Source organism: Pseudophryne corroboree, chromosome 7 (assembly GCF_028390025.1).
Source record: "Pseudophryne corroboree isolate aPseCor3 chromosome 7, aPseCor3.hap2, whole genome shotgun sequence".
Classification (NCBI taxonomy): Eukaryota; Metazoa; Chordata; class Amphibia; order Anura; family Myobatrachidae; genus Pseudophryne; species Pseudophryne corroboree.
In genome coordinates, this window is record NC_086450.1 from 282232872 (window position 1) to 282257025 (window position 24154).

The 24154-nt window shown below is 46.5% G+C and overlaps 1 protein-coding gene across 2 annotated transcripts in view; it reads left to right on the forward strand.

Annotated features, from left to right (window-relative positions):
• CPSF4 (cleavage and polyadenylation specific factor 4) overlaps positions 1-22163 on the forward strand; it is a 125113-nt gene extending 102950 nt beyond the window's left edge. For both annotated transcript variants that reach the window (XM_063934163.1, XM_063934164.1), the window contains exon 8: positions 21819-22163. In XM_063934163.1, the coding sequence (XP_063790233.1) occupies positions 21819-21887 (69 nt within the window). In that variant the 3' untranslated portion in view covers positions 21888-22163. The remainder of the gene's footprint in view (positions 1-21818) is intronic.
• The last annotated feature ends 1991 nt before the right edge of the window (positions 22164-24154 follow it).

Consider the following 24154-nt stretch of genomic DNA (forward strand, 5'->3'; position numbering starts at 1 on the left):
TTTTACACACGAACGCGGGACAGAAGCCCGCCGCTGAGGGGGCAGGGCTTCTTCCTCAGCACACACCAGCGCCATTTTCTCTCCACAGCTCCGCTGAGAGGAAGCTCCTCAGGCTCTCCCCTGCAGAATCACGGTAGAAGTGGGTAAAAAGAGAGGGGGGGGGGGGGCACATAATTTTGGCGCAAAAACAGTATATACAGCAGCTACTGGGTTAACACTAAGTTACTGTGTGATTCCTGGGACATATAGCGCTGGGGTGTGTGCTGGCATACTCTCTCTCTGTCTCTCCAAAAGGCCTTGTGGGGGAACTGTCTACAAATAGAGCATCCCCTGTGTGTGTGGTGTGTCGGTACGCTTGTGTCGGCATGTTTGACGAGGAAGGATATGTAGAAACAGAGCAGGAACAAATGAATGTGGGGTCGGCGCCGACACCCGATTGGATGGATATGGGGAAAGTTTTAAATGATAATGTTACTTCCTTGCATAAAAGGTTGGATAAAGCTGAAGCCTTGGGACAGCCGGGGTCTCAGCCCATGTCTGATCCTATGTCGCAGAGGCCGTCAGGGTCTCAGAAGCGCCCACTATCCCAAATTGTTGACACAGATGTCGACACGGATTCTGACTCCAGTGTCGATGGCGATGATGCAAAATTACAGCCTAAAATGGCTAAAGCCATCCGTTACATGATTATAGCAATGAAAGATGTGTTGCACATCACAGAGGAAACCCCAGTCCCTGACAAGAGGGTTTATATGTATGGGGAAAAACGGCAAGAGGTGACCTTTCCCCCTTCACATGAGTTATGAGTTATGTGAAAAGGCTTGGGAATCTCCAGATAGGAAACTGCAGATTTCCAAACGGATGCTTATGGCGTATCCCTTCCCGCCAATGGACAGGTTACGCTGGGAATCCTCCCCTAGGGTAGACAAAACTTTAACACGCTTATCCAAGAGGGTAGCCCTGCCGTCACAGGATACGGTCACCCTAAAAGATGCTGCGGATAGAAAGCTGGAGGGTATCCTGAAGTCCATTTATACACATTCAGGTACCTTACTAAGGCCGGCGATTGCGTCGGCCTGGATGTGTAGTGCGGTAGCAGCATGGACAGATACCTTATCTGAGGAACTTGATACCTTGGATAAGGATACTATATTACTAACCCTGGGGCATATAAAAGATGCTGTCCTATATATGAGGGATGCTCAAAGAGACATTAGCCTACTGGGCTCTAGAATAAATGCAATGTCGATTTCTGCCAGAAGGGTCCTGTGGACTCGGCAATGGACAGGCGATGCCGACTCAAAAAGGCATATGGAGGTTTAACCTTACAAGGGTGAGGAGTTGTTTGGGGACGGTCTCTCAGACCTGGTCTCCACAGCTACGGCTGGAAAGTCAAATTTTTTGCCATATGTTCCCTCACAACCTAAGAAAGCACCGTATTACCAAATGCAGTCCTTTCGATCACAAAAAGGCAAGAAAGTCCGAGGTGCGTCCTTTCTTGCCAGAGGCAGGGGCAGAGGAAAGAAGCTGCACAATACAGCTAGTTCCCAGGAACAGAAGCCCTCTCCGGCTTCCACTAAATCCACCGCATGACGCTGGGGCTCCACAGGCGGAGCTAGGCCCGGTGGGGGCGCGTCTCCGAAATTTCAGCCACAAGTAGGTTCACTCCCAGGTGGATCCCTGGGCTATAGAGATTGTGTCTCAGGGATACAAGCTGGAATTCGAAGAGATGCCCCCTCACCGTTACCTCAATTCGGCCCTGCCAGCTTCCCCCTTAGAGAGGGAAATAGTGTTAGCTGCAATTCACAAATTGTATCTTCAGCAGGTGGTGGTAAAGGTTCCCCTCCTTCAACAGGGAAGGGGTTACTGTTCGACCATGTTTGTGGTACCGAAACCGGACGGTTCGGTCAGACCCATATTGAATTTAAAATCCCTGAACATATACCTGAAAAGGTTCAAGTTCAAGATGGAATCGCTCAGAGCGGTCATCGCAAGCCTGGAAGGGGGGGCTTTTATGGTGTCTCTGGACATAAAGGATGCATACCTTCATGTCCCCATTTATCCACCTCATCAGGCGTACCTCAGATTTGTGGTACAGGATTGTTATTACCAATTCCAGACGTTGCCGTTTGGTGTCTCCACGGCACCGAGAATTTTCACCAAGGTAATGGCGGAAATGATGGTACTCCTGCGAAAGCAAGGGGTCACAATTATCCCATACTTGGACGATCTCCTCATAAAGGCGAGGTCCAGAGAGCAGTTGCTGATCAGTGTAGCACGCTCTCGGGAAGTGTTACAACAGCACGGCTGGATTCTGAATATTCCAAAGTCGCAGCTGATTCCTACGACGCGTCTGTGCTTCCTGGGCATGATTCTGGACACAGACCAGAAGAAGGTTTTTCTCCCGACGGAGAAGGCTCAGGAACTCATGACACTGGTCAGAGACCTCTTAAAACCAAAACAGGTGTCGGTGCATCACTGCACGCGAGTCCTGGGAAAGATGGTGGCATCATACGAGGCCATTCCCTTTGGCAGGTTCCATGCGAGGACCTTTCAATGGGATCTGTTGGACAAGTGGTCCGGATCTCATCTACAGATGCATCGGATGATCACCCTATCCCCCAGGGCCAGGGTGTCTCTTCTGTGGTGGCTGCAGAGTGCTCACCTTCTCGAGGGGCGCAGATTTGGCATTCAGGACTGGGTCCTGGTGACCACGGATGCAAGCCTCCGAGGGTGGTGGGCGGTCACACACGGAAGAAATTTACAAGGTCTGTGGTCAAGTCAGGAGACTTGCCTTCACATCAATATCCTGGAACTAAGGTCCATATACAACGCCCTAAGTCAAGCGGAGACCCTGCTTCGCGACCAATCGGTGCTGATTCAGTCAGACAACATCACCGCAGTGGCTCATGTAAACCGCCAAGGCGGCACAAGGAGCAGGGTGGCGATGGCGGAAGCCACCAGAATTCTTCGCTGGGCGGAGAATCACGTAAGAGCACTGTCAGCAGTGTTCATTCTGGGAGTGGACAACTAGCAGACTTCCTCAGCAGGCACGACCTCCACCCGGGAGAGTGGGGACTTCATCAAGAAGTCTTCGCGCAGATTGCAAGTCGTGGGAACTGCCACAGGTGGACATGATGGTATCCCGCCTCAACAAAAAGCTACAGAGGTATTGCGCCAGGTCAAGAGACCCTCAGGCGATAGCTGTAGACGCACTAGTGACACCGTGGGTGTTCCAGTCGGTTTATGTATTTCCTCCTCTTCCTCTCATACCCAAGGTGCTGAGAATCATAAGAAAAAGAGGAGTGAGAACAATACTCATTGTTCCGGATTGGCCAAGAAGGACTTGGTATCCAGAGCTGCAAGAAATGCTCACAGAGGACCCTTGGCCTCTGCCTCTAAGACGGGACCTGTTGCAACAGGGGCCCTGTCTGTTCCAAGACTTACCGCGGCTGCGTTTGACGGCATGGCGGTTGAACGCCGGATCCTAGCAGAAAAAGGCATTCCGGATGAGGTTATTCCTACGCTGATAAAGGCTAGGAAAGACGTGAGAGGAGCTTCGTGTCTTTGTCGGTATGAGGCTGCGGGACACTGCCATCTGGTTGCCTGGGGTCTGTCGGCCCCGGACCACCTCCTCATCTTACGGCTAAACATTATCACCGTATATGGCGTAAATATGTTGCTTGGTGTGAGGCCAGGAAGGCCCCTACGGAGGAATTCCAGCTGGGCCGGTTCCTTCACTTCCTACAGTCGGGAGTGACTTTGGGCCTAAAATTGGGGTCCATTAAGGTCCAGATTTCGGCCCTATCCATTTTCTTTCAAAAAGAACTGGCTTCTCTTCCTGAAGTCCAGACGTTTGTAAAGGGAGTGCTGCATATTCAGCCCCCTTTTGTGCCTCCAGTGGCACCTTGGGATCTTAACGTGGTGTTGAGTTTCCTGAAGTCACACTGGTTTGAGCCACTCAAAACCGTGGAGTTAAAATTTCTCACGTGGAAGGTGGTCATGCTATTAGCCTTGGCTTCGGCTAGGCGTGTGTCAAAATTAGCGGCTTTGTCACATAAAAGCCCCTATCTGGTTTTCCATATGGACAGGGCAGAACTGCGGACCCGTCCACAATTTCTGCCAAAAGTGGTGTCATCCTTTCATATGAACCAACCTATTGTGGTGCCTGTGGCTACTCGTGACTTGGAGGATTCCGAGTTACTAGATGTGGTCAGGGCTTTGAAGGTTTATGTAGCCAGAACGGCTAGAGTCAGGAAAACTGAGTCGCTGTTTATCCTGTATGCACCCAACAAGCTGGGTGCTCCTGCTTCAAAGCAAACTATTGCTCGCTGGATCTGTAACACGATTCAGCAAGCTCATTCTACGGCTGGATTGCCGCTTCCAAAATCAGTAAAAGCCCACTCCACAAGGAAGGTGGGCTCTTCTTGGGCGGCTGCCCGAGGGGTCTCGGCATTACAGCTTTGCCGAGCGGCTACTTGGTTAGGGTCGAACACTTTTGCAAAGTTCTACAAGTTTGATACCCTGGCTGAGGAGGACCTTGTGTTTACTCATTCGGTGCTGCAGAGTCATCCGCACTCTCCCGCCCGTTTGGGAGCTTTGGTATAATCCCCATGGTCGTTACGGAGTCCCCAGCATCCACTAGGACGTTAGAGAAAACAAGATTTTACTTACCGGTAAATCTATTTCTCGTAGTCCGTAGTGGATGCTGGGCGCCCGTCCCAAGTGCGGACTTCTTCTGCAATACTTGTATATAGTTATTGCTTAAGTAAGGGTTATGTTATGGTTGCATCAGGGTTGATCTGATGCTCCGTTGTTGTTCATACTGTTAACTGGGTAAGTTTATCACAAGTTATACGGTGTGATTGGTGTGGCTGGTATGAGTCTTGCCCTGGATTCCAAAATCCTTTCCTTGTACTGTCAGCTCTTCCGGGCACAGTTTCTCTAACTGAGGTCTGGAGGAGGGACATAGAGGGAGGAGCCAGAGCACACCAGTATCCAAATTCTTTCTTAAAGTGCCCTGTCTCCTGCGGAGCCCGTCTATTCCTAATGGTCCTTACGGAGTCCCCAGCATCCACTACGGACTACGAGAAATAGATTTACCGGTAAGTAAAATCTTATTTTTTCTGACACTGCCAGACAGTATCTGTTGTATATTACCACAGCCTCTCACTATATTCAGGAGGCGGCCTCTGATGCAGGGGTCATGGCGGTCAAGGCTTTTACTACGTCTATCCTGGCTCGCCGGATTCTATGGTTGAGGTCCTGGAAGGTGGACCTGGACTCTAAAAAGACCTTGGAAGTACTCCCTTTCAAGGGAGACATCCTGTTTGGGGAAGATCTGAATAAGATTGTGACTGGCTTGGCAACAGTCAAGACTGCGTTTCTATACAAATACGGTTAGAGAATAATCTCAAACTGTATGAACCTGGCGCTATATATAATAATAGAATTACCAATAGATAGTTTATCAAAATTTAGTAAGAGAAACCGTAGGTGATGGAGCTGCTGAGCAAAACAGCTGGCTAGGCTGAAATACAGATTAAATAATAAACAAAAAAGAGGATTGCTCTGCGCTCCAGAGATCAATTTAAATTAATTAATTTATTAATTAACTGCAGTCTAGCAGGGAGAATAATTGACTCAATGAAACTCAACTTTAAAAAAAAGATTTTATAAGTAACTAGTTGTCTAGACATGGCCTTAATACAGAAATAAAGATCACATTGGTAAAGGATAGTTTGTTTAAGTAAATTCCATTGGGCAATAATAGATGTAAGAAATCAGGTAAATACTAACATTAAGTATCAGGATAAATTGAGATTCTATGGGGTACAATTAACCTAGTTTATTCCCATTATCCCTGAATTACATCTACCTTTAGTATAGAGAGGGTTAAGGTTTTAATACCCTCTCCTTTCTGCTTCTTACTTGTGGTTCTAATTAAGGCTAAATTAGCCTAAAAAACATAAACTGTTTTTCTATTCCATTATTTGAAGACACAGCATTACTGACTCAATGTTTCTCTAAACTATTTATTGTTATGAGCAAGGAATATTGTTTTTAAATATGTCTATTTTAGTTGTAAGGATATTAATACTATTTAATTATTCTTTGAATACTAATTGACACACCAGAGTTCATTTGAGTAATTAGTCAGGTATAAATTATGCAGCTCTCAGTAGGAAGGTATTCGTCTTGAGGAAGTCTCCGTTGCTAAGAGACGAAACGCGTTGACGCCCCTTTTTACAAGTTCAGTTCAGTGGACAATTGCTACAACACAGATTGGCTCTCCATCAGCTCCCGCACTCCGTCACCCATCCACACTGCAGCCTACTAGCCTTTCTCAGCCAAACCTCCGCTGTGAGGTACAAGCACCTTTAGCCTCTTGCGGCACAGATATACCGCCGCTGTCAGCCGGACGTGAACGGACTCCTGCTGTGTGACTGATACAACGCCGGCTATTTGCGGCTCCACCGCTACTCACTGCTACCGCCAGCCAAATTGATCACGTCCTCCGCTGTGAGGCTCTCAAAGCAGTTTATTCTGTGGTCCTCCGACAGCTGCTTTGACGGAGATCTAGGATCATCAGCGGGTCCGCTTTACAACTGACATTGAGGCATCAAAGTTTCTTCTTTTACCACGTGTAGTTGCACACAGGACCCTGTAGTAAATTTCAGGAACCAGCACGAGGGTAATTATTACTGTTTGTATGCCTCAAACAATTTATTAGCCATTGTGGAGCCATCTGTGGATATTATTTATGCTATTACACTGGGACGCCAGTGTTAAAATCAATTGACATTTTACTTAAAGAGAGCCTTCTTTCTATGTTTCAAAAATCCTTTATTCAGACACATTGTATGTTGCCTTAACTTGCACGTTCTCATAGTGTCTCTATCTATTGTGCATGCAAGAGGTTGGAACCTCTGATTTTTTTAACTGCTACATATATTAACTGTTTGTTTGTTTTGTGAGTCTTTGTCAAACAATAATATTTTGATATGATAAACTAATCTTTTTTTAAAAGTTGAGTTTTATTGAGTCAATTATTCTCCCTGCTAGACTGCACTTAATTAATAAATTAATTAATTTAAAGTGATCTCTGGAGCGCAGAGCAATCCTCTTTTTTGTTTATTATTTAAGACTGCGTTTCTCCCAAGTACTAATCCTTCTGCTTAGAAGGCTAAGAGTACCACTTTTCGCTCCTTTCGACCTCCAAGTAAAGCAAAAGGTCAGGCGTACCCGAGACAGGCTCGCACTTCCAAAAACACTAAGCCCAAATCTAAACAATCCTGGGCCGTCCATCAGCCTGCTTCCAAACAAGACAAGCCTGCTGCATGATGGGGCGGGCCTCCCCCTGGGGAACCCCAGGGTTGGAGGCCGACTTCTGCAGTTCGCCCAGGTCTGGTTAAAGACCACTCAGACGCCTGGGTACGGGAAGTTGTCTCTCACGGGTACAGAATCTCTTTCAAGAGACGTCCCCCCTCGCCAGTTCTGTTCAACGGTTATCCCCTCGGATCTGTTGAAAGCACAAGCTCTACACCTGATTGTACAATCCCTCCTGGAAACAGGAGTGCTAGTGCCGGTACCTCTATACCAGAGAGGCAGGGGATACTCTTCGACCCTGTTTCTAGTTCCGAAACCGAATGGGTCTTTCCTCAAATCAATGAACAAGTTTGTAAGAGTGTCCAAATTCCGTATAGGAATTTCTGTGCTCGATTGTGCTGACCATGGAACCCGAGGACTTTATGGTATCCCAGGACATACAGGATGCTTACCTGCACATACCTATTGCCATTTCGCATCAGCAATATCTGCGGTTTGCTATTGGCAACCTTCATTTTCAATTCCAGGCCTTGCCATTTGGACTGGCCATGGCACCACCAAGGTAATGGCCATGATGACGGCTTTTCTCCGTCCTCAGGGAATTAGAATCCTGCCGTATCTGGATGACTTGCTGATTCTGGCGAACTCCCAAGAAGTCCTCCTCAGTCATCTGGAGATGTCGGTCAAATTCCTTCAAGCCCACGGGTGGCTCATCAATTGGAAGAAGTCCTCGCTGGTCCCTGCTTGGAGCATAGTGCGCCTGTTGGTGCTTTTGGACACACACAGCCAAAGACTGTTTCTGTCTCTGGAGAAGGTCCTGAAACTTCAGGACAAGATCAGATGCTTCCTCTCTCGCCAGAGAGTGTCGATTCACTCGCCGATGCAAGTACTAGGCCCCATGGTGTCGGCTTTCGTCATGGTAGAGTACGCTCAATTTAATTCCTGCCCTCTGCAGAGGTTAATCCTTTGCAAATGGGATGGTCTGCCTCATCGGATCAGATCTCAAATGATCTCTTTGACTCCGGAGGTTCGTCTGTCACTGAGCTGGTGGCTACAGAACCAACAGTTGAGCAGAGGCCGTCCCTTCTGTATCACCAACTGGGTCCTCCTGACAACGGATGCCAGTCTGCGAGGTTGGGGTGCGGTGTTGGAGCAACACGCCCTCCAGGGTTGGTGGACCAGGGAGGAATCTCTCCTCCCGATAAACATTCTGGAAGTGTGGGCAGTGTTCAATGCGTGACACTGGCCCTGCCTCTGGTACAGAACAGGCCTGTTCAAGTACAATCAGACAACGCCACCACGGTGGCGTACATAATTCATCAAGGCGGCACTCGAAGCCGCATGGCAATGATGGAAGTGTCAAAAATTCTCCAGTGGGCGGAAAGCCATCTGCCAGCCATATCACGAGTGTTCATTCCAGGAGTCCTCAACTGGGAAGCAGACTTCCTCAGTCATCAGGACGTGCACACCGGAGAGTGGAGTCTTCATCCCGAAGTCTTTAAACTCCTAGTGGACAAGACCTGATGGCATCTCGACACAATCACAAGGTTCCGGTCTTCGGAGCAAGGACAAGGAATCCTCAAGCAGCGTTCGTGGACGCACTGGCAATTACATGGAACGTTTGGCTGTCATACGTGTTCTCTCCAGTGTCACTCCTGCCCAGGTTAATACGGAAGTTCAAGCAAGAAGGAGGAATACTACTTCTAGTCGCTCCAGCGTGGCCCAGACGGCATTGGTTATCAGACCTGCAGGGTCTGTCGATTGAGCGTCCTCTTCTACTTCCTCAACACCTAGACCTCCTTGTTCAGGGCCCTTGTGTCTACCCGGACCTGACCAGGCTGGCTTTGACGGCGTGGCTCTTGAAGCGTCACTCCTGAGATCAAAAGGAATTTCTGAGGCAGTTATTCAAACTATGTTGAAAGCCCGTAAACCAGTTTTGGCTCGGATTTATTACAGGGTCTGGAATTCTTACTTTACATGGTGTGCTGCTAAGAATTATGATGCATATACGTTCAAATCTTCCAGACTTTTGGCTTTTCTACAACAAGGCCTAGACTTGGGCCTTCGTCTGGCCTCCCTCAAGGTTCATATTTCTGCCTTGTCGATGTGGTTTCAGAGAAAAATTGCATCTCTTCCTGACGTTCACACTTTCACTCAGGGTGTTCTACGGCTTCAGCCTCCCTATATCCCCCCTGTGGCTCCATGGGATCTGTCTGTCGTCTTAAATGCCGTGCAAGAGTCTCCATTTGAACCTCTTGAGTCTGTGGACCTTAAATGCCTTACGCTTAAGGTCATATTTCTGTTGCTATTGCCTCTGCTAGGAGGGTGTCGGACTTAGGCGCTTTGTCCTGTCGCCCACCCTTTCTGATTTTTCACCGTGACTGGGCTGTTCTTCGAACTCGCCCTGGTTATTTGCCTAAGGTGGTATCATCTTTTCACCTTGACCAGGGGATTTTGGTTCCGGCCTTCAACTCTTCTGGTCTATCTTCCAAAGAAAAATCTTTGGATGTGGTATGGGCTCTCCGTGTTTGTGTGGAGAGGACTGCCTCCATCAGGCGATCAGATTCCCTTTTTGTGCTCTTTGGTTTTCACAAACGTGGCTGGCCTGCGAATAAGCAGACCTTGGCCAGATGGATTAGAATGGTGGTTGCACAAGCTTATGCGCAGACTGGGCTCCCAGCTTCTGCTGCTATCAAGGCCCATTCTACTCGGTCGTTTGGACCTTCTTAGGCGGCCCGCCGTGGCGCGTCCACTGAACAATTGTGCAAGGCGGCTACGTGGTCTTTTGTGAACACGTCCATCAGGTTCTATGCCTTTGATACTTCCGCCTCCCAGGATGCTTCCTTTGGACGCCGGGTTCTTGTGCCCGCTAGAGTGTGTCCCCTCCCATGAGGAACTGCTTTAGGACATCCCCGATGTTATTCCCTGTGGAATACCAGTGTACCCCGCTGCAGAAAAGGAGATTTATGGTAGACTTACCATTGTTAAATCTTTCTGCGAGGTACATTGAATTCCACAGGGTGCCCACCCTGATGCACTTAGCTTCTTTGGGTTTGTATGGCATTAGCCGCTAGTCCATTCTCCTGTCGTGAGAATGTGGCTCTGTGAGCACCTCCTGATGATCCCTCCTAATAATTTAATTTACCTTAGGTATTACCTCAAAGTGAAATGAGGTAAATGAACACAGTATATAAGTGATGGAGATCCACAACCAGTCAGTGAACACACCTCTTGTGGAGGTATGGTTACCTTACAAGTACCCCCAATCAAATGAGGTGATGGAGCATGAACATTTTCCAAGGCAAACAGCAGGCAAATGGATCTTTTTTTATTGTTTGTTCCACTTCAAAGACTCCCCAGATATGTATGGAAAAAGTCACGTGTCGCATAGTGTGATAAAGTTTTAAAAAGGTTTTAATAAAACACACACTTTAGACATTACACATTAAAAAACATATAATAGGGAAAATTATTCCAATGTGTTTGTAGGATGTTCATTTGTCTGAATAGAGTATATAGGACAAATAGAGTCCCGGTTATATTCCAAATAGGTGATCGTCAGGCATAGGCAGTCACATACAGTCCACATAGGATTTCCCTCCGATGTGTCCTTTTTAACCTCATTTGATTGGGGGTACTTGTAAGGTAACCATATTTCCACAAGGGGTGTTTTCACTGACTGGTTGTGGATCTCCATCACAACTGTGTGCATTTACCTCATTTCACTTTGAGGTAATACCTAAGGTAACGGAATTATTAGGAGGGGTCTTCAGGAGGTGCTTGGTCCCCACTTTTTTCCATCTGAACACAGAGCTATATTTGCATGTAAAAAAACAAACTACACTGTTTAATTTTTCTTTTTTACTGAGGGACATTAAGGACAGCGAGGAGCGCCATTTCCAATGACAACTTTTGCCTTTCTTTTCTGTCAGATTATAGCTTTCCCTCCTTTCTCATTGTAACCCCTTGATTTCTGGTGTGTACAAGGTTCACTGTGTTCCATATTTCCCATTGATTTGGGGATCTATGTTGTCACATACATATTTTCATACTGATTTTGTTACACATTGCAGGGAGGTACAACACACAATATGGCAATAAGCAGCTATGTCTAGCAAAGGCAAGGGAACTAAACAAGCTCTGGCTCTTACATTAGTGTCCTGCAGGTCCTGTTTAGCAGGCTTAACTCCGCAGGATGTGTTGCAAGATGGTCAGTCTTGCTATTCCCCACCTGGCTAGTCAGCCCCTCTAAATACAGCACAAGAGCCCCACTGGCTTCTTTTTCTGAAATGCTGGGAAAGATTGCAGACCGCATTACATTCCCGGCAATCGCACCAGTTATCACAACAGGTACACCAGGCTATACCGGTGACACCGTTCCGTCCCCCATGGATGGACATGTTCTCTGCCTCAGTGCAGAGTCTGGCTGCCTTTCACCATATTTGCAGGGCCAGGGACCCTTGCCTAGTACCACTGCTAAGCGTGCTGTGCCATCCTCGCAGTCTACGCCACTTTCAGATTCTGAAGAATCCTCTGGTGACGCAGAGAATGCAGGTCTCTCTGAGGCTGAATCCCCCTCAGGGGAGGAGGAATTCACTCTAAATTGAATGTAGCTGCTTTAGTGAGGGCTGTTAAATTTACTCTTTAGTTTTGAAAATGAGGAACCAGCACCTAAGGCAGATGATCTTCTTTGCAAAAGCCAGAAGCTAGTGCTGGCAGAATTTTCCCACTCAGATCACTTCACTGAGATCAGGGGTGAAGCATGGAAGACTCCCAGCAAAAAGGCTGAATTCCTTTTACCCCCTTCCAGCAGCAAATTGTAGGGGGTTATTCAAAAGAGAATTGCAAATTTTGCTTTTTAGCAGAATTTGCAATCCTTTGAATCGCATGCTGGGGGCCACCCATCGCAGGTCAAGGCCGCCCAGCATGCAGCTGACCACCCATCCACGTGATCGCTGAAATTGTGGATGTCCCCTGCTGGCGCAGCTTGGTTGTAATTTTTTAGTTTGGAGCAGCTGCGTTTGACGACGTGCCTTACCACAGCAACTGCCTGGGTGGCTAAGTCTATTGAGAGCTGGACAGATGCCCTAGAGAGCAGTCTCCTCTCAGATGCTGCACAGGAGCAACTTTCATTAATTGCAAATATCTGCGATGCAGCATTTTATATTGGAGAAGCGGCTCTGGATGCTGCCCTTCTAGCATCCAAAGCTTCGGCAGTATCGGGCTGCTGCATTATTTGGCTCATGGAAAGCTGACGAAGATACCAAGAATGCCCTTGAAGCACTTCCTTATACGGGTGAGATTCTTTTTGGACCTGAGCTGGACAAGATTGTCACTACTCTTGCAGCCTCTAAAACACCTTTCCTGCCCCCTCGGCATCCTCTTCCCGCACTCGGACTTTCACATTTCTGTCCGTTCGCCCCCCAGAGGGCAAGCCTTTGCTCGACTGTCACACTCCACGATGGCCTCTAAGCCAAAACCAAGCAAACCTGGGATACCAGACACCCCGGCTACTAAGCCCGAAGATAAACCCTGAGCCTGACTGGACTGGCTGCCTCCTCGTGGATCCTCAGAGTGGTAGGCAGACTTCTTCGGTTCACACACTATTGGCATCAGATCACAACAGAGTCTGGGTGCAGGAAGTGGTCTCTCATGGGTACGCCCTCCCGCAGAACTCATCAAAGCACAGGCTCTGCGGTCAGCTATTCACTCCTTACTACAGTAAGGTGTGATAATTCCTGGCCCAACAGGGCAAGGGCATTTACTCAATGCTCTTCTTAGTTCAGAAACCCAGTGGGTCCCATCGGCTCAACCTCAAGTTACTGAACAAATATCTGAGTGCCCAGGTTTCGTATGGAAACCCTCCGTTCCTTTGTCCTGGCTATGCAGCCTGGGGACTTTATGGTCTCTCTGAACATTCAGGCTGCTTTCCTATATGTACCTATAGCGCCCTCTCCTCTGCAATACCTTCAATTTGCTGTACTACACCAGCATTTCCAATTTCAGGCACTGCCATTTGGTCTTTCTACGGCACAGAGAGTCTTTACCAAACTCATAGCTGTTTTTCTTCGATGTACATAGGATCCACAGGGCACTCACCCTAACGCACCTAGCTTCAATGGGTTACTCTTCTCTGTCACCAGATCCCGTCTCCTGGTTGCGAGAGTGTGTTTCCTGTGTGTACCATTCTTCCTTCTCTCCTCTCCAGCTTCTGCTTTGGGCTTGTTAAGAAAAATGGAGGAGCCTGAGCTGTGGGCGGGAGAAGGACCAGTGCATCTTGGGAGCAAAAAGCTTAACTATTTGGTGCCTGTTCCTGGTCTCCACCATCATACCCCAAGGTCATCCCTGTGGATCCTATGGCTCTCGAAGAAAAAGAGTTAACAAGGGTAAGTTTTTCCATAACTATTTATTATTGCTGGTGTCTCTATAGACTCTCTAGTTATTAAAAGTGCAAACAGCCTGAGCCAGATTTGATGCATTGTATGTGGTCCTGTGAGGAAGTAGAGAAATGTTGGTCCTTAGTCCATACTTGTATTTCTTTTTCATCCACTAGGGGTCACTGGAGTACTCTTGGGATATGGACGGCTTCAGCAAGAACAGGGCACTGAATATTTAAATTTAGAACTCTCCTCCCCTCCATATCCCAGAGTACCTCAGTGTTTTTTCTGTGCTCGAAGTGGCAACAAGGCTTGTGTGAAGCTCCCACACCTATTTTGAATATTTTATTTTTATTTTTTATTTTTACAACACTTTATTCACATCCCTTCACCCCTTCCAAAAGGCGTGGGTCCGGGATAGTGGAAGCTGCTACAAGCAGCTACTGGCGTGTCGGTCCTCACTACAGAGCACCCTCACAGCCAAGTGCAGACAACCTGCAGGAAGCTGGACGTAGCTTACAGAAGAAGCCCCGTCATAGCCCCTCGCCACAGGAGTTCAGGTATGCTGGGGACGGGGCGGTCAGCTCACGCTGCCGCCCCGCTGTGTGGGGAACATTGTTTAGTGCACGCCAGTGCTCCCTGCTAGTTGCCGCCCGCCGCCAGAGCCGCTCAAAGCCGCTCACAGTTCCACACGCTGTGCACTGCGCCGGCCGCAGATCCGCCCGGCACCCGCTCCCCGCTGGAAGTCCACCGCTGCGTCCCGCCGCTATAGAGGCTCCCCGGCTACCTGCAAGATCTCCGGTTCGTGACGGTACTCGGAGTACAGGGAGGGACGATTCTTCTCACAGCAGCGTGGCTGCAAAGGGGGGGGAGAAGGCTGCATGGGTTGTGGTATAATTACATATGCTTTTGAGCCTATATTAACAGGGTTGCTTTTTAATGCAGTTGGTTACAGGTTGTAGACTTTAAATGTGTGTTATAACCTGACCTGTGATTATTAGTGTTAGCATAGCATGGGGGCCATTTTAACCATGCTTCCTGTTCAATCCTGTTTCTCTTTCAGTTTGGAAGATCCTGTCCTACAACACTACTCCACCGGATGGCGCAGGGGTGTTAGTGGGAATTTGGGATCAGATTTCATATAGTACTGGCCACGTGCACTGCACTTGGCCAGATATATATATTACACACACCTTAGTACTATTTTACTGAGTCGTGCAAGTGGTCTGTCTTTGTATATTGTATTGTTTGTCTGCATAATGAGTAAGGCACCAGCAAAAACTAAAAAGCAGTTTCACTGCAATGTCTGTAACAGTGTGTTACCTGATGGATCTACCACATGTACAGTATGTTTTGTGAATTCAGCTACAAATACAATTTCCGCTCCATTTTCAAAGCCGTTTTCATTGCCGGACCCTCCATGGGCTATGCTAATAGATGTCAAGAGCGGGAAGCGGCAAGATCTGAGTCTAGGGTGAGACCGCCTTAACTACCGGAGGGGTCTCATCCTTGCCAAAAGTCCAAGTCCATTTGGGGTAGAAGGGATAAATTTCATTTGTCTTATGATTTACCAGTTTTGGCTATGTTGCATTCTGACGATTCTATGCCAGACCTCACTGCAGAAGATGAGGGTGAGGAGGGCGAAGTGGACCAGCAGTCAGATAGTGAAGATTTTGACTGGCCAGGCATTGATAATCTCATCAGAGCGGTGCGTCAGCCTCTGAAGTTTACAGAAACTGAGGAGCCTCTGACACATGATGAAGTCGTCTTTACTAAACGACAGAGATCTCCAATGTGTTTTCCTGTTTCGGAATCTCTTAATAAGATGTTAGTAGAAACACGAAAAAATCCGGATAAACGGTTTTCTGTACCTCGCAGATTTAAGTCTAGTTACCCGTTTCCAGAGTCTGTGACATCTACATGGGAGAATCCGCCATTGGTGGATTCGTCTGTGTCAAAACTTACAAAGAAATTAACCATACCAGTACCAACTGCTACTACGCTTAAAGACCCTTCAGACCGTAAAATAGAAGCTATGCTAAAGTCCATGTATATAGCAGCAGGAGTGTTGCTTAGACCTGGGTTGGTTGGCATTTGGGTGACTAAGGCGCTAATTGTATGGATAACATAACTCAAGTCTGGCCTACATGACGATCACCTTGTACTTCTCGCTGATCAAATCTGTGAAGCTGCTGAGTATCTATGTACAGCTTCTACTGACGTCTGTCAGCTCACTTCTCGCATTTCATCGTCGCTAGTTACAGCACGACGAGCACTCTGGCTGCGTTCTTGGCAAGCGGAGGCAGAGGTCAAAAGAGGTATAGAGGCGTTACCTTACGGTGGCGAGAAGTTGTTTGGTCCTGAATTGGACAAATGGATTTCTGAGGCCACGGGAGGAAAGTCTGTTTTTCTACCATTGCCTCCAACGGTACCTACACGGAAATACTCTGGCCCGGCATTCAAATCCTTTAGACCTCAGCCCTTTCGAGGCCGTGGTAGAGGGTCAGCCACGGCTGGTAGACGAGGTCGAGGACGTGGTTTCCAACAAACCAACACCAGTCGTCAGGACGCTAAGGTCACTGACAAGCCAGTGGCATGACGGGCTCCCAGCCCATCTCGGATCTCCAATTGTGGGAGCACGCCTTCAGACGTTCCATTTGGCGTGGTTCCAGACATCCACAGATGGGTGGATCCGCAATTTAGTGTTAAAAGGTTACAAAATAGAGTTCGACTGTCTCCCGCCACTGCGGTTTTTCAAGACAGGACTGCCTCTGTCGGACGACAAGAGGGCGGTTCTGCAAAGCCATTCAGTCCCTGCTGGATTCAGCAGTTTTGATTCCGGTCCCTGTACACCAACAAGGTCAGGGTTATTATTCCAGTCTGTCTGTGGTACCAAAGCCAGATGGCTCCGTCAGGCCAATATTGAACTTAAAGGGTCTCAATCAATACGTCACTTACTACAGATTCAAGATGGAATCTCTGCGGTCAGTAATTGCAGGTTTAGAGCCACAGGAATTCATGATTGCGCTAGATCTCAAGGATGCGTACTTACACATTCCGATTTGGCCACCTCATCAGAGGTTCTTGCGTTTTGCGATACGGCAGAACCATTACCAGTTTCAGGCTCTACCGTTTGGCCTCTCGTCAGTGCCTCGGGTATTCACCAAAGTGATGTCTGTGATGATAGCTTATCTCAGATCCCTGGGAGTGATAATAGTTACGTACTTGGACGATCTGCTCATCAAAGCTCCGTCTCAACAGATGCTCCTCCAACATGCGTTGCTAACGTACAATGTACTAGTTCAGCACGTTTGGATTGTCAACTTCAAGAAATCACATCTAATTCCGTCTCAACGACTTCAATTCCTAGGTATGATTCTCGATACGGTAAATCAAAGAATTTACCTACCAGAACAGAAAGTACAGATTATTCGTCATCTGGTACAATTAGTGCTCAAGCCACGCACAGTCTCTGTACATTTGTGCATTCGCCTCTTAGGCACAATGGTGGCGGCTTTCGAAGCACTTCAGTTCGGAAGATTTCACTCACGTCCTTTTCAACTGGATGTGCTCGCATAGTGGTCGGGCTCGCATCTGCAGATTCACCACAGGGAGAGGTTGTCGCCACGGGCCAGGGTATCTCTACTCTGGTGGCTCAAAGTACACAGTCTAACCGCAGGGAAACGGTTCGGCGCCTGGAATTGGATAATTCTAACGACGGACGCGAGTCTCAGAGGTTGGGGAGCTGTAGTTCAAAATTGTCAGCTCCAGGGTCTCTGGGTGGATCACGAAAGATTGCTGTCTATAAATGTCCTGGAACTCCGGGCAATTTACAATGCGCTACGACAAGCAGTGCACATGCTTCGGTCTCAGACTGTCCAGGTGCAGTCAGACAACGCAACGACGGTCGCGTACATCAACAAACAAGGAGGAACGAGAAGCCGCATGGCAATGCGGGAAGTAGCTTGAATCCTCAATTGGGCCGAGCATCACCAAGTGATATTGTCGGCAGTGTTCATTCCGGGAGTGGACAACTGGGAGGCGGATTATCTCAGCCATCGGGATTTTCATCCAGAGAATGGGCATTAAATCCAGAAGTGTTTCACATGTTGGTCCAGAGGTGGGGTAACCCTCAAGTGGACCTGATGGCATCTCGCCACAATCGCCAAACGCCCCAGTATGTGTCCAGAACGCGAGATCCAAAGGCAGTGGCGGTGGATGCTCTCACAATCGCGTGGCCGTACAGCCTCATGTATCTGTTTCCGCTGCTCCCTCTGTTGCTAAAACTGATCAAAAGAGAGTCCGCCACAGTCATACTAGTGGCGCCTCATTGGCCTCGGAGAGCTTGGTTCTCGGATCTCCGCGGACTACTCGCAGACTATCCTTGGCCGCTTCCACTTCGTCCGGACCTGTTACAACAGGGTCCGTTCCTTTACCCCGATTTACCGCGGCTGCGCTTGACGGGGTGGTTGTTGAGACCGCCCTCTTAAGAAGAGAGGGCATTCCAGAATCGGTTATACCAACCATGTTACGTGCTAGGAAGCCAGTTACGGCAGCTCATTATTACAGAATTTGGCGTGCCTATATAGGTTGGTGTGAAGCTCGGAAGTTTCCGACATCATCTTTCAAGTTATCCCGTCTTTTGTTATTTCTACAGACGGGGTTAGATGGAGGACTGCGTTTATCTACACTAAAGGTGCAGGTATCTGCTTTGTCAATTTACTTTCAAAGGCGATTGGCTCTATTACCGTCTGTACACACCTTTTCTGCAAGGTGTCCTCAGAGTACAGCCTCCATTCATTCCACCTACAGCGCCATGGGACTTGAATCTGGTTTTAGATTTCTTACAGTCTTCATATTTTGAACCCTTACAGCAAGTGGATATTAAGTTTCTCACTTGGAAAACAATTTTTCTACTAGCATTAGCTTCGGCAAGGCGTGTTTCAGATTTGGGTGCCTTGTCATGCAAACCACCGTATTTGGTGTTTCATGATGACAGAGCGGAACTTCGGACGAATCCCGCTTTCTTACCAAAGGTAGTGTCATCTTTTCACATCAATCAACCAATAGTAGTTCCTGTGTTAACAGGACATTCTGGAACTTTGGATGTGGTACGCGCATTACGCGTTTAATTATCCCGAACGTCTACAGTTCGTAAGACGGATACCTTGTTTGTTCTCTATGATGCTGCCAAGATGGGTTGGCCAGCTTCTAAGCAGACCTTATCCAGATGGTTAAAACTGACCATACGTCTGGCTTACCTTCATGCTAGGTTACAGCCGCCTACATCAGTAACAGCTCATTCCACACGTTCTCTGGGAACTTCATGGGCAGCTGGTCGTGGGGCTTCTACGACGCAGCTTTGCCGTGCGGCTACATGGTAATCAGTGCACACGTTTGTGCGCTTTTACAAGATTGATACATTTGCGGCATCAGCATCTAGCTTTGGCCGCCTAGTGTTACAGGTGCCAAACAGCTCTCCTGCCCACGGAAGAAGCTTTGGTACGTTCCAAGAGTACTCCAGTGACCCCTAGTGGATGAAAAAGAAAATAGGATTTTGGTACTTACAAGGTAAATCCTTTTCTTTGAATCCATAGGGGGCACTGGACGCCCACCCAGAGCAGTTTTACCTAATTTGTGGTAAGTTCAGTGGATCTTATGGTAACACATTCTCACCGACTGGTTCAAAGTTTCAAGTTCTATCGGTTATGGTGTCAACTGTTTAGTTGTCAGTAACGTTATGTGTCAACTTTATTGTTGTCCGTTATGTTATATGTAATTCTCCATTGTCAACCTCTCTATAGCTCCTGTTCGGCTCAGTAAAAAACACTGAGGTACTCTGGGATATGGAGGGGAGGAGAGTTCTAAATTTAAATATTCAGTGCCCTGTTCTTGCTGAAGCCGTCCATATCCCAAGAGTACTCCAGTGCCCCCTATGGATTCAAAGAAAAGGATTTACCTGGTAAGTACCAAAATCCTATTTTCTGCCACACTGGGGATAACTTTTGAGTTGACCCCCGAGAGGGCTTTATGGGACATTTTTTACCTCACCTGTCTCGTCTCACTTGGCCAACGGTAAACGGCAGTTGCTGGAAAAAATGACGGCAGCCGCCAAAAGAAAACAACTACTATACTTTTTCCCAGTGAATCTAATCTGACACACTAAATCTGGCCCTTTACGCCCTAGAGTGTCCTATTTATTTCACATAGAGTGGCTGGAAATGTCTATTAATACATATAAGGGGGACAGAAAAATAAATTTCCATCTGGTTTCCGCATATTCGTACTCTAACCCTTCCCCCCAATTAAGAAACCCTTAGATCTGCAGTTAATTTGACGACCTGTATAATACAGAAATATTATCTTGAAGTACTTCCCCTTTTTAATTCACCTATTTTATTACAGGTTGAGTATCCCATATCCAAATATTCCGAAATACGGAATATTCCGAAATACGGACTTTTTTGAGTGAGAGTGAGATAGTGAAATCTTTGTTTTCTGTGGCTCAATGTACTCAAACTTTGTTTAATATACACAATGTTCTTAAAAATATTGTATTAAATGACCTTCAGGCTGTGTGTATATGAAACATAAATGAATTGTGTGAATGTACACACACTTTGTTTCATGCACAAAGTTATTAAAAATATTGGCTAAAATTACCTTCAGGCTGTGTGTATAAGGTGTATATGAAACATAAATGTATTCTGTGCTTAGACTTGGGTCCCATCGCCATGATATCTCATTATGGTATGCAATTATCCCAAAATACGGAAAAATCTGATATCCAAAATTCCTCTGGTCCCAAGCGTTTTGGATAAGGGATACTCAACCTGTACTATCTTTTAATTGGTATGCGTTTAAAATTTCGCCCGTCGGGATCCCGGCAGTAACAATACCGACGCCGTAATCCCGACAGGGATACAAACCCGCCGTCGTAATCCCGGTGAGTAGTTCATTCTCCCTCTGTGGGGTGTCCATGATGCCCGTAGAGGGAGAATAGAACCTGTGGCAAGCTGAGCGACCGTGCCCACAGCATGGCGATCGCAGCGAGCCTGCAGGGACCTCGAAGTGCTTGCCCCGCTACTGGCATTCTGGCAGCTGGGATGCCGCTGTCAGTATATTGGCAGCTGGCATCCCGTACGCCGGGATCCCATACCGATCCCTTTTATTTATATGGCGCAGCGCCTATTACAGAATACATAAACAAATGCGAAAAACAAGAAAAAAAAACACTTAGTTTGAGACAATAGAGGACAAGTACAAGGTATATGTAGAAAACCAGGGGTTAGGTGGCATCAAAGGGAGTACTGAGTATAAGCTAGTGTAAGTAAGAGAAGGAAAGGCACATGAGGGGAGAAGGCCCTGCTCTTGCAGGCTTACAATCTCTAAAAGTACTGATGGCTCTTTGTTCTGCGTTTGCTGATTTTTATGTGCTTAATTATTGTACGTGATTTTCTGCACATTACTTGTTGCGGTGGATACTCTAAGTTGCTGTGTGGATTGTGATATTGTGTAATCCATTGAGTATGTTATTTTTATTGTTCCATTGTCTCAGTCTACTGTTATTATGCATTGTAACTTGCAGTCTTACAGTGAAATATTTTGGGGGGGGGAATAAGAGTGCAGAAAACCAGCTCCACTGGTCTAAGGTCAGTCTTTTGTCGCACTATCAGAGCCGACTGGACACCTACACTTGTATTAAAGGATGTTTATTTAATGAATTGCTTGTAGATAAGCTATATTCGTGTTGATTTAGAGCATTTTGTAATGGGCTTAAAAAAGGGGAAAAATATAAGCACGCGACTTGCAGGTATTGTTGAGATCCCGACAAGTCTACCCAATGCTTTAATTGGCAATCATTGTATTTTAAATGATTGCCACTTAAAACATCCAACCAGAGTCACCAGGATCTCGTAGGTGCCTGCAAGTTGCAGGCTATTACATTTCCCCCAATATATCTTGATTGTACAGTGATAATGTTTCCTATACAAGCTACAACATTTCAGCTAAAAAAAACCTTGCACTTATCTCTTAAAGGATCTTTCAAGCTTAAGTGTATGTTACGGTCATAACAATTAATTAATTCTGTGTACTGATTTGTTCTTGCAGTGCGGTGAGAAAGGACATTATGCCAACAGATGTACAAAAGGCCATTTGGCATTCCTGAGTGGCCAGTGATGGAAGTCCTATATGTGTGGATCCGGTTCTTTAAGGAATGAAGATGTTGGTTTTTTTTACTTGGATAAACACAAGGACACTGGGCTTTATTTTTTTATACATATAATTTTAACTATTCTTTAAATTGCAGGGTTTTTTTGTGCTATTCTGTAAACTAGGCCAACCTTCTACCTATTGCTCGCTCTGAACTTCTGAAGAAAATTCTCCCTTGTTCAGTTTCCAAAATATATTTTGGCAATGAATTTTTTTAAATAAACCGTGTACATTTGTTCTGTACTGTTTTTACTACATTAATTTTTATGTTGTATAGTGCACAGAACTCGGTCCTCAGGACCCCACACAGTGCATGTTTTGCAGGTCTCCTCACAGAATCGCAAGTGAAATAATTAGCTCCACCTGTGGACCTTTTAAAATGTGTCCGTGAGTAATTAATACACCTGTGCACCTGCTGGGTTACCTGCAAAACATGCACTGTGTGGGGTCCTGAGGACTGAGTTTGAGAACCTATGGTTTAGTGCATATATTTCAGTATACAGGTTGAGTATCCCATATCCAAATATTCCGAAATACGGAATATTCCGAAATACGGACTTTTTTGACTGAGAGTGAGATAGTGAAAACTTTGTTTTTTGATGTCTCAATGTACACAAACTTTGTTTAATACACAAAGTTATTAAAAATATTGTATTAAATGACCTTCAGGCTGTGTGTATAAGGTGTATATGAAACATAAATGAATTAGGTGAATGTACACACACTTTGTTTAATGCACAAAGTTATAAAAAATATTCGCTAAAATGACCTTCAGGCTGTGTGTATAAGGTGTATATGTAACATAAATGCATTCTGTGCTTAGATTAAGGTCCCATCGCCATGATATCTCATTATGGTATGCAATTATTCCAAAATACGGAAAAATCCCATATCCAAAATACCTCTGGTCCCAAGCATTTTGGATAAGGGAGACTCAACCTGTATTAGAAGTCACAGGAGATCTCAGACCAAATAAGGAAATTAACAAATTCAATTATTGCAGGAAATGCTTTATATTTTTATAATACTTTTTAATATGTTAAACAAATTAAAGCAGAATGGAGGCTGCACTTTAATAGATCTAGACAATAGTGGCTCCTAACAAGAAAATTTGTTTTTAAAAGAAAAACAATTTAATAAAAACCACAAAATATATTAGGCATATATAACACTTGGAATAACATGAATTCATGTACTATATTAAAAAGAGGGATAAATTACCCTGAATATTGGGTAAGGAGATAGATCAGTATTTCACTGCAAGAATCTCATACACCCAGCGCCCGAATATACCTAGATATAACCTTTTTTGCATGTTAAACAAATACCTACTTTGAAAGATACTTTACCTGTCTTACATCACCTCTTAATTTTGGGCAAAAGTCCTGTTTTCTGCAGCGGGGTACACTGGGGTTCCACAGAGAATAACATTGGGGTGCAGAGTAAGATCTTGATCCGAGGCACCAACAGGCTAAAAGCTTTGACTGTTCCCAAGATGCTCAGCCCCGCCTCCGTGCACAGGAGCTCAGTTTGTAAGATGGTGCCCTGCAGGCAGGACATTAACAGGCAGAAAAGATCTTTTTTAAAAGAAGATAGAAGACTTCAAGGGCTGCAGCAGAGGCACTCTTAGTGCTAAATGTCATTCTGACATCTGCTGCAGCTCCATCACCTTCCGCGTCCCTGGATGCCGGGTACTTACATCAGAGGCTGCGGTTCTTCACCTAGGGCACACACACTTGCCGCATCTCTCCAGGATCGCATGGCCGCATCGAGAGGAGGTAAAAGGTTACCCCAGGTGGGGTAAAATCGCGATCCAGCGTGGCCATTAGGAGGCGAGCCGAGCACTCTGGTGTGGACACTGTGTTGGTACAAGGACCCCATCAGTCCACCAGGGCAGGGGCACTGGTCGGTTTTATTTATATATATATATATATACACATATAACCGTTTTATTATGGCCCACAGTACCCGGTGGTGAAGTCCAGCAAGGGGATAAGGCTCTGACCTGTAGCCCCTCCCCCAGCCCCTGGGCGCCATTTAGAGTAAATGTTCCTGCCCTGGTGCTGCATCTCTTTCTCCCTCACTCCCTTTCAGTGTTTAGGCGCCATTACCGACACATGCTACGCTGACTCTGGGACTGGTGGGCAATGCCTCCTCTGTAATGCCGCCTACTTCATCAGTGCTGTGCATTTACAGGACACTTAAGTATTCTACATGTCGTCTAGACAGTGTTA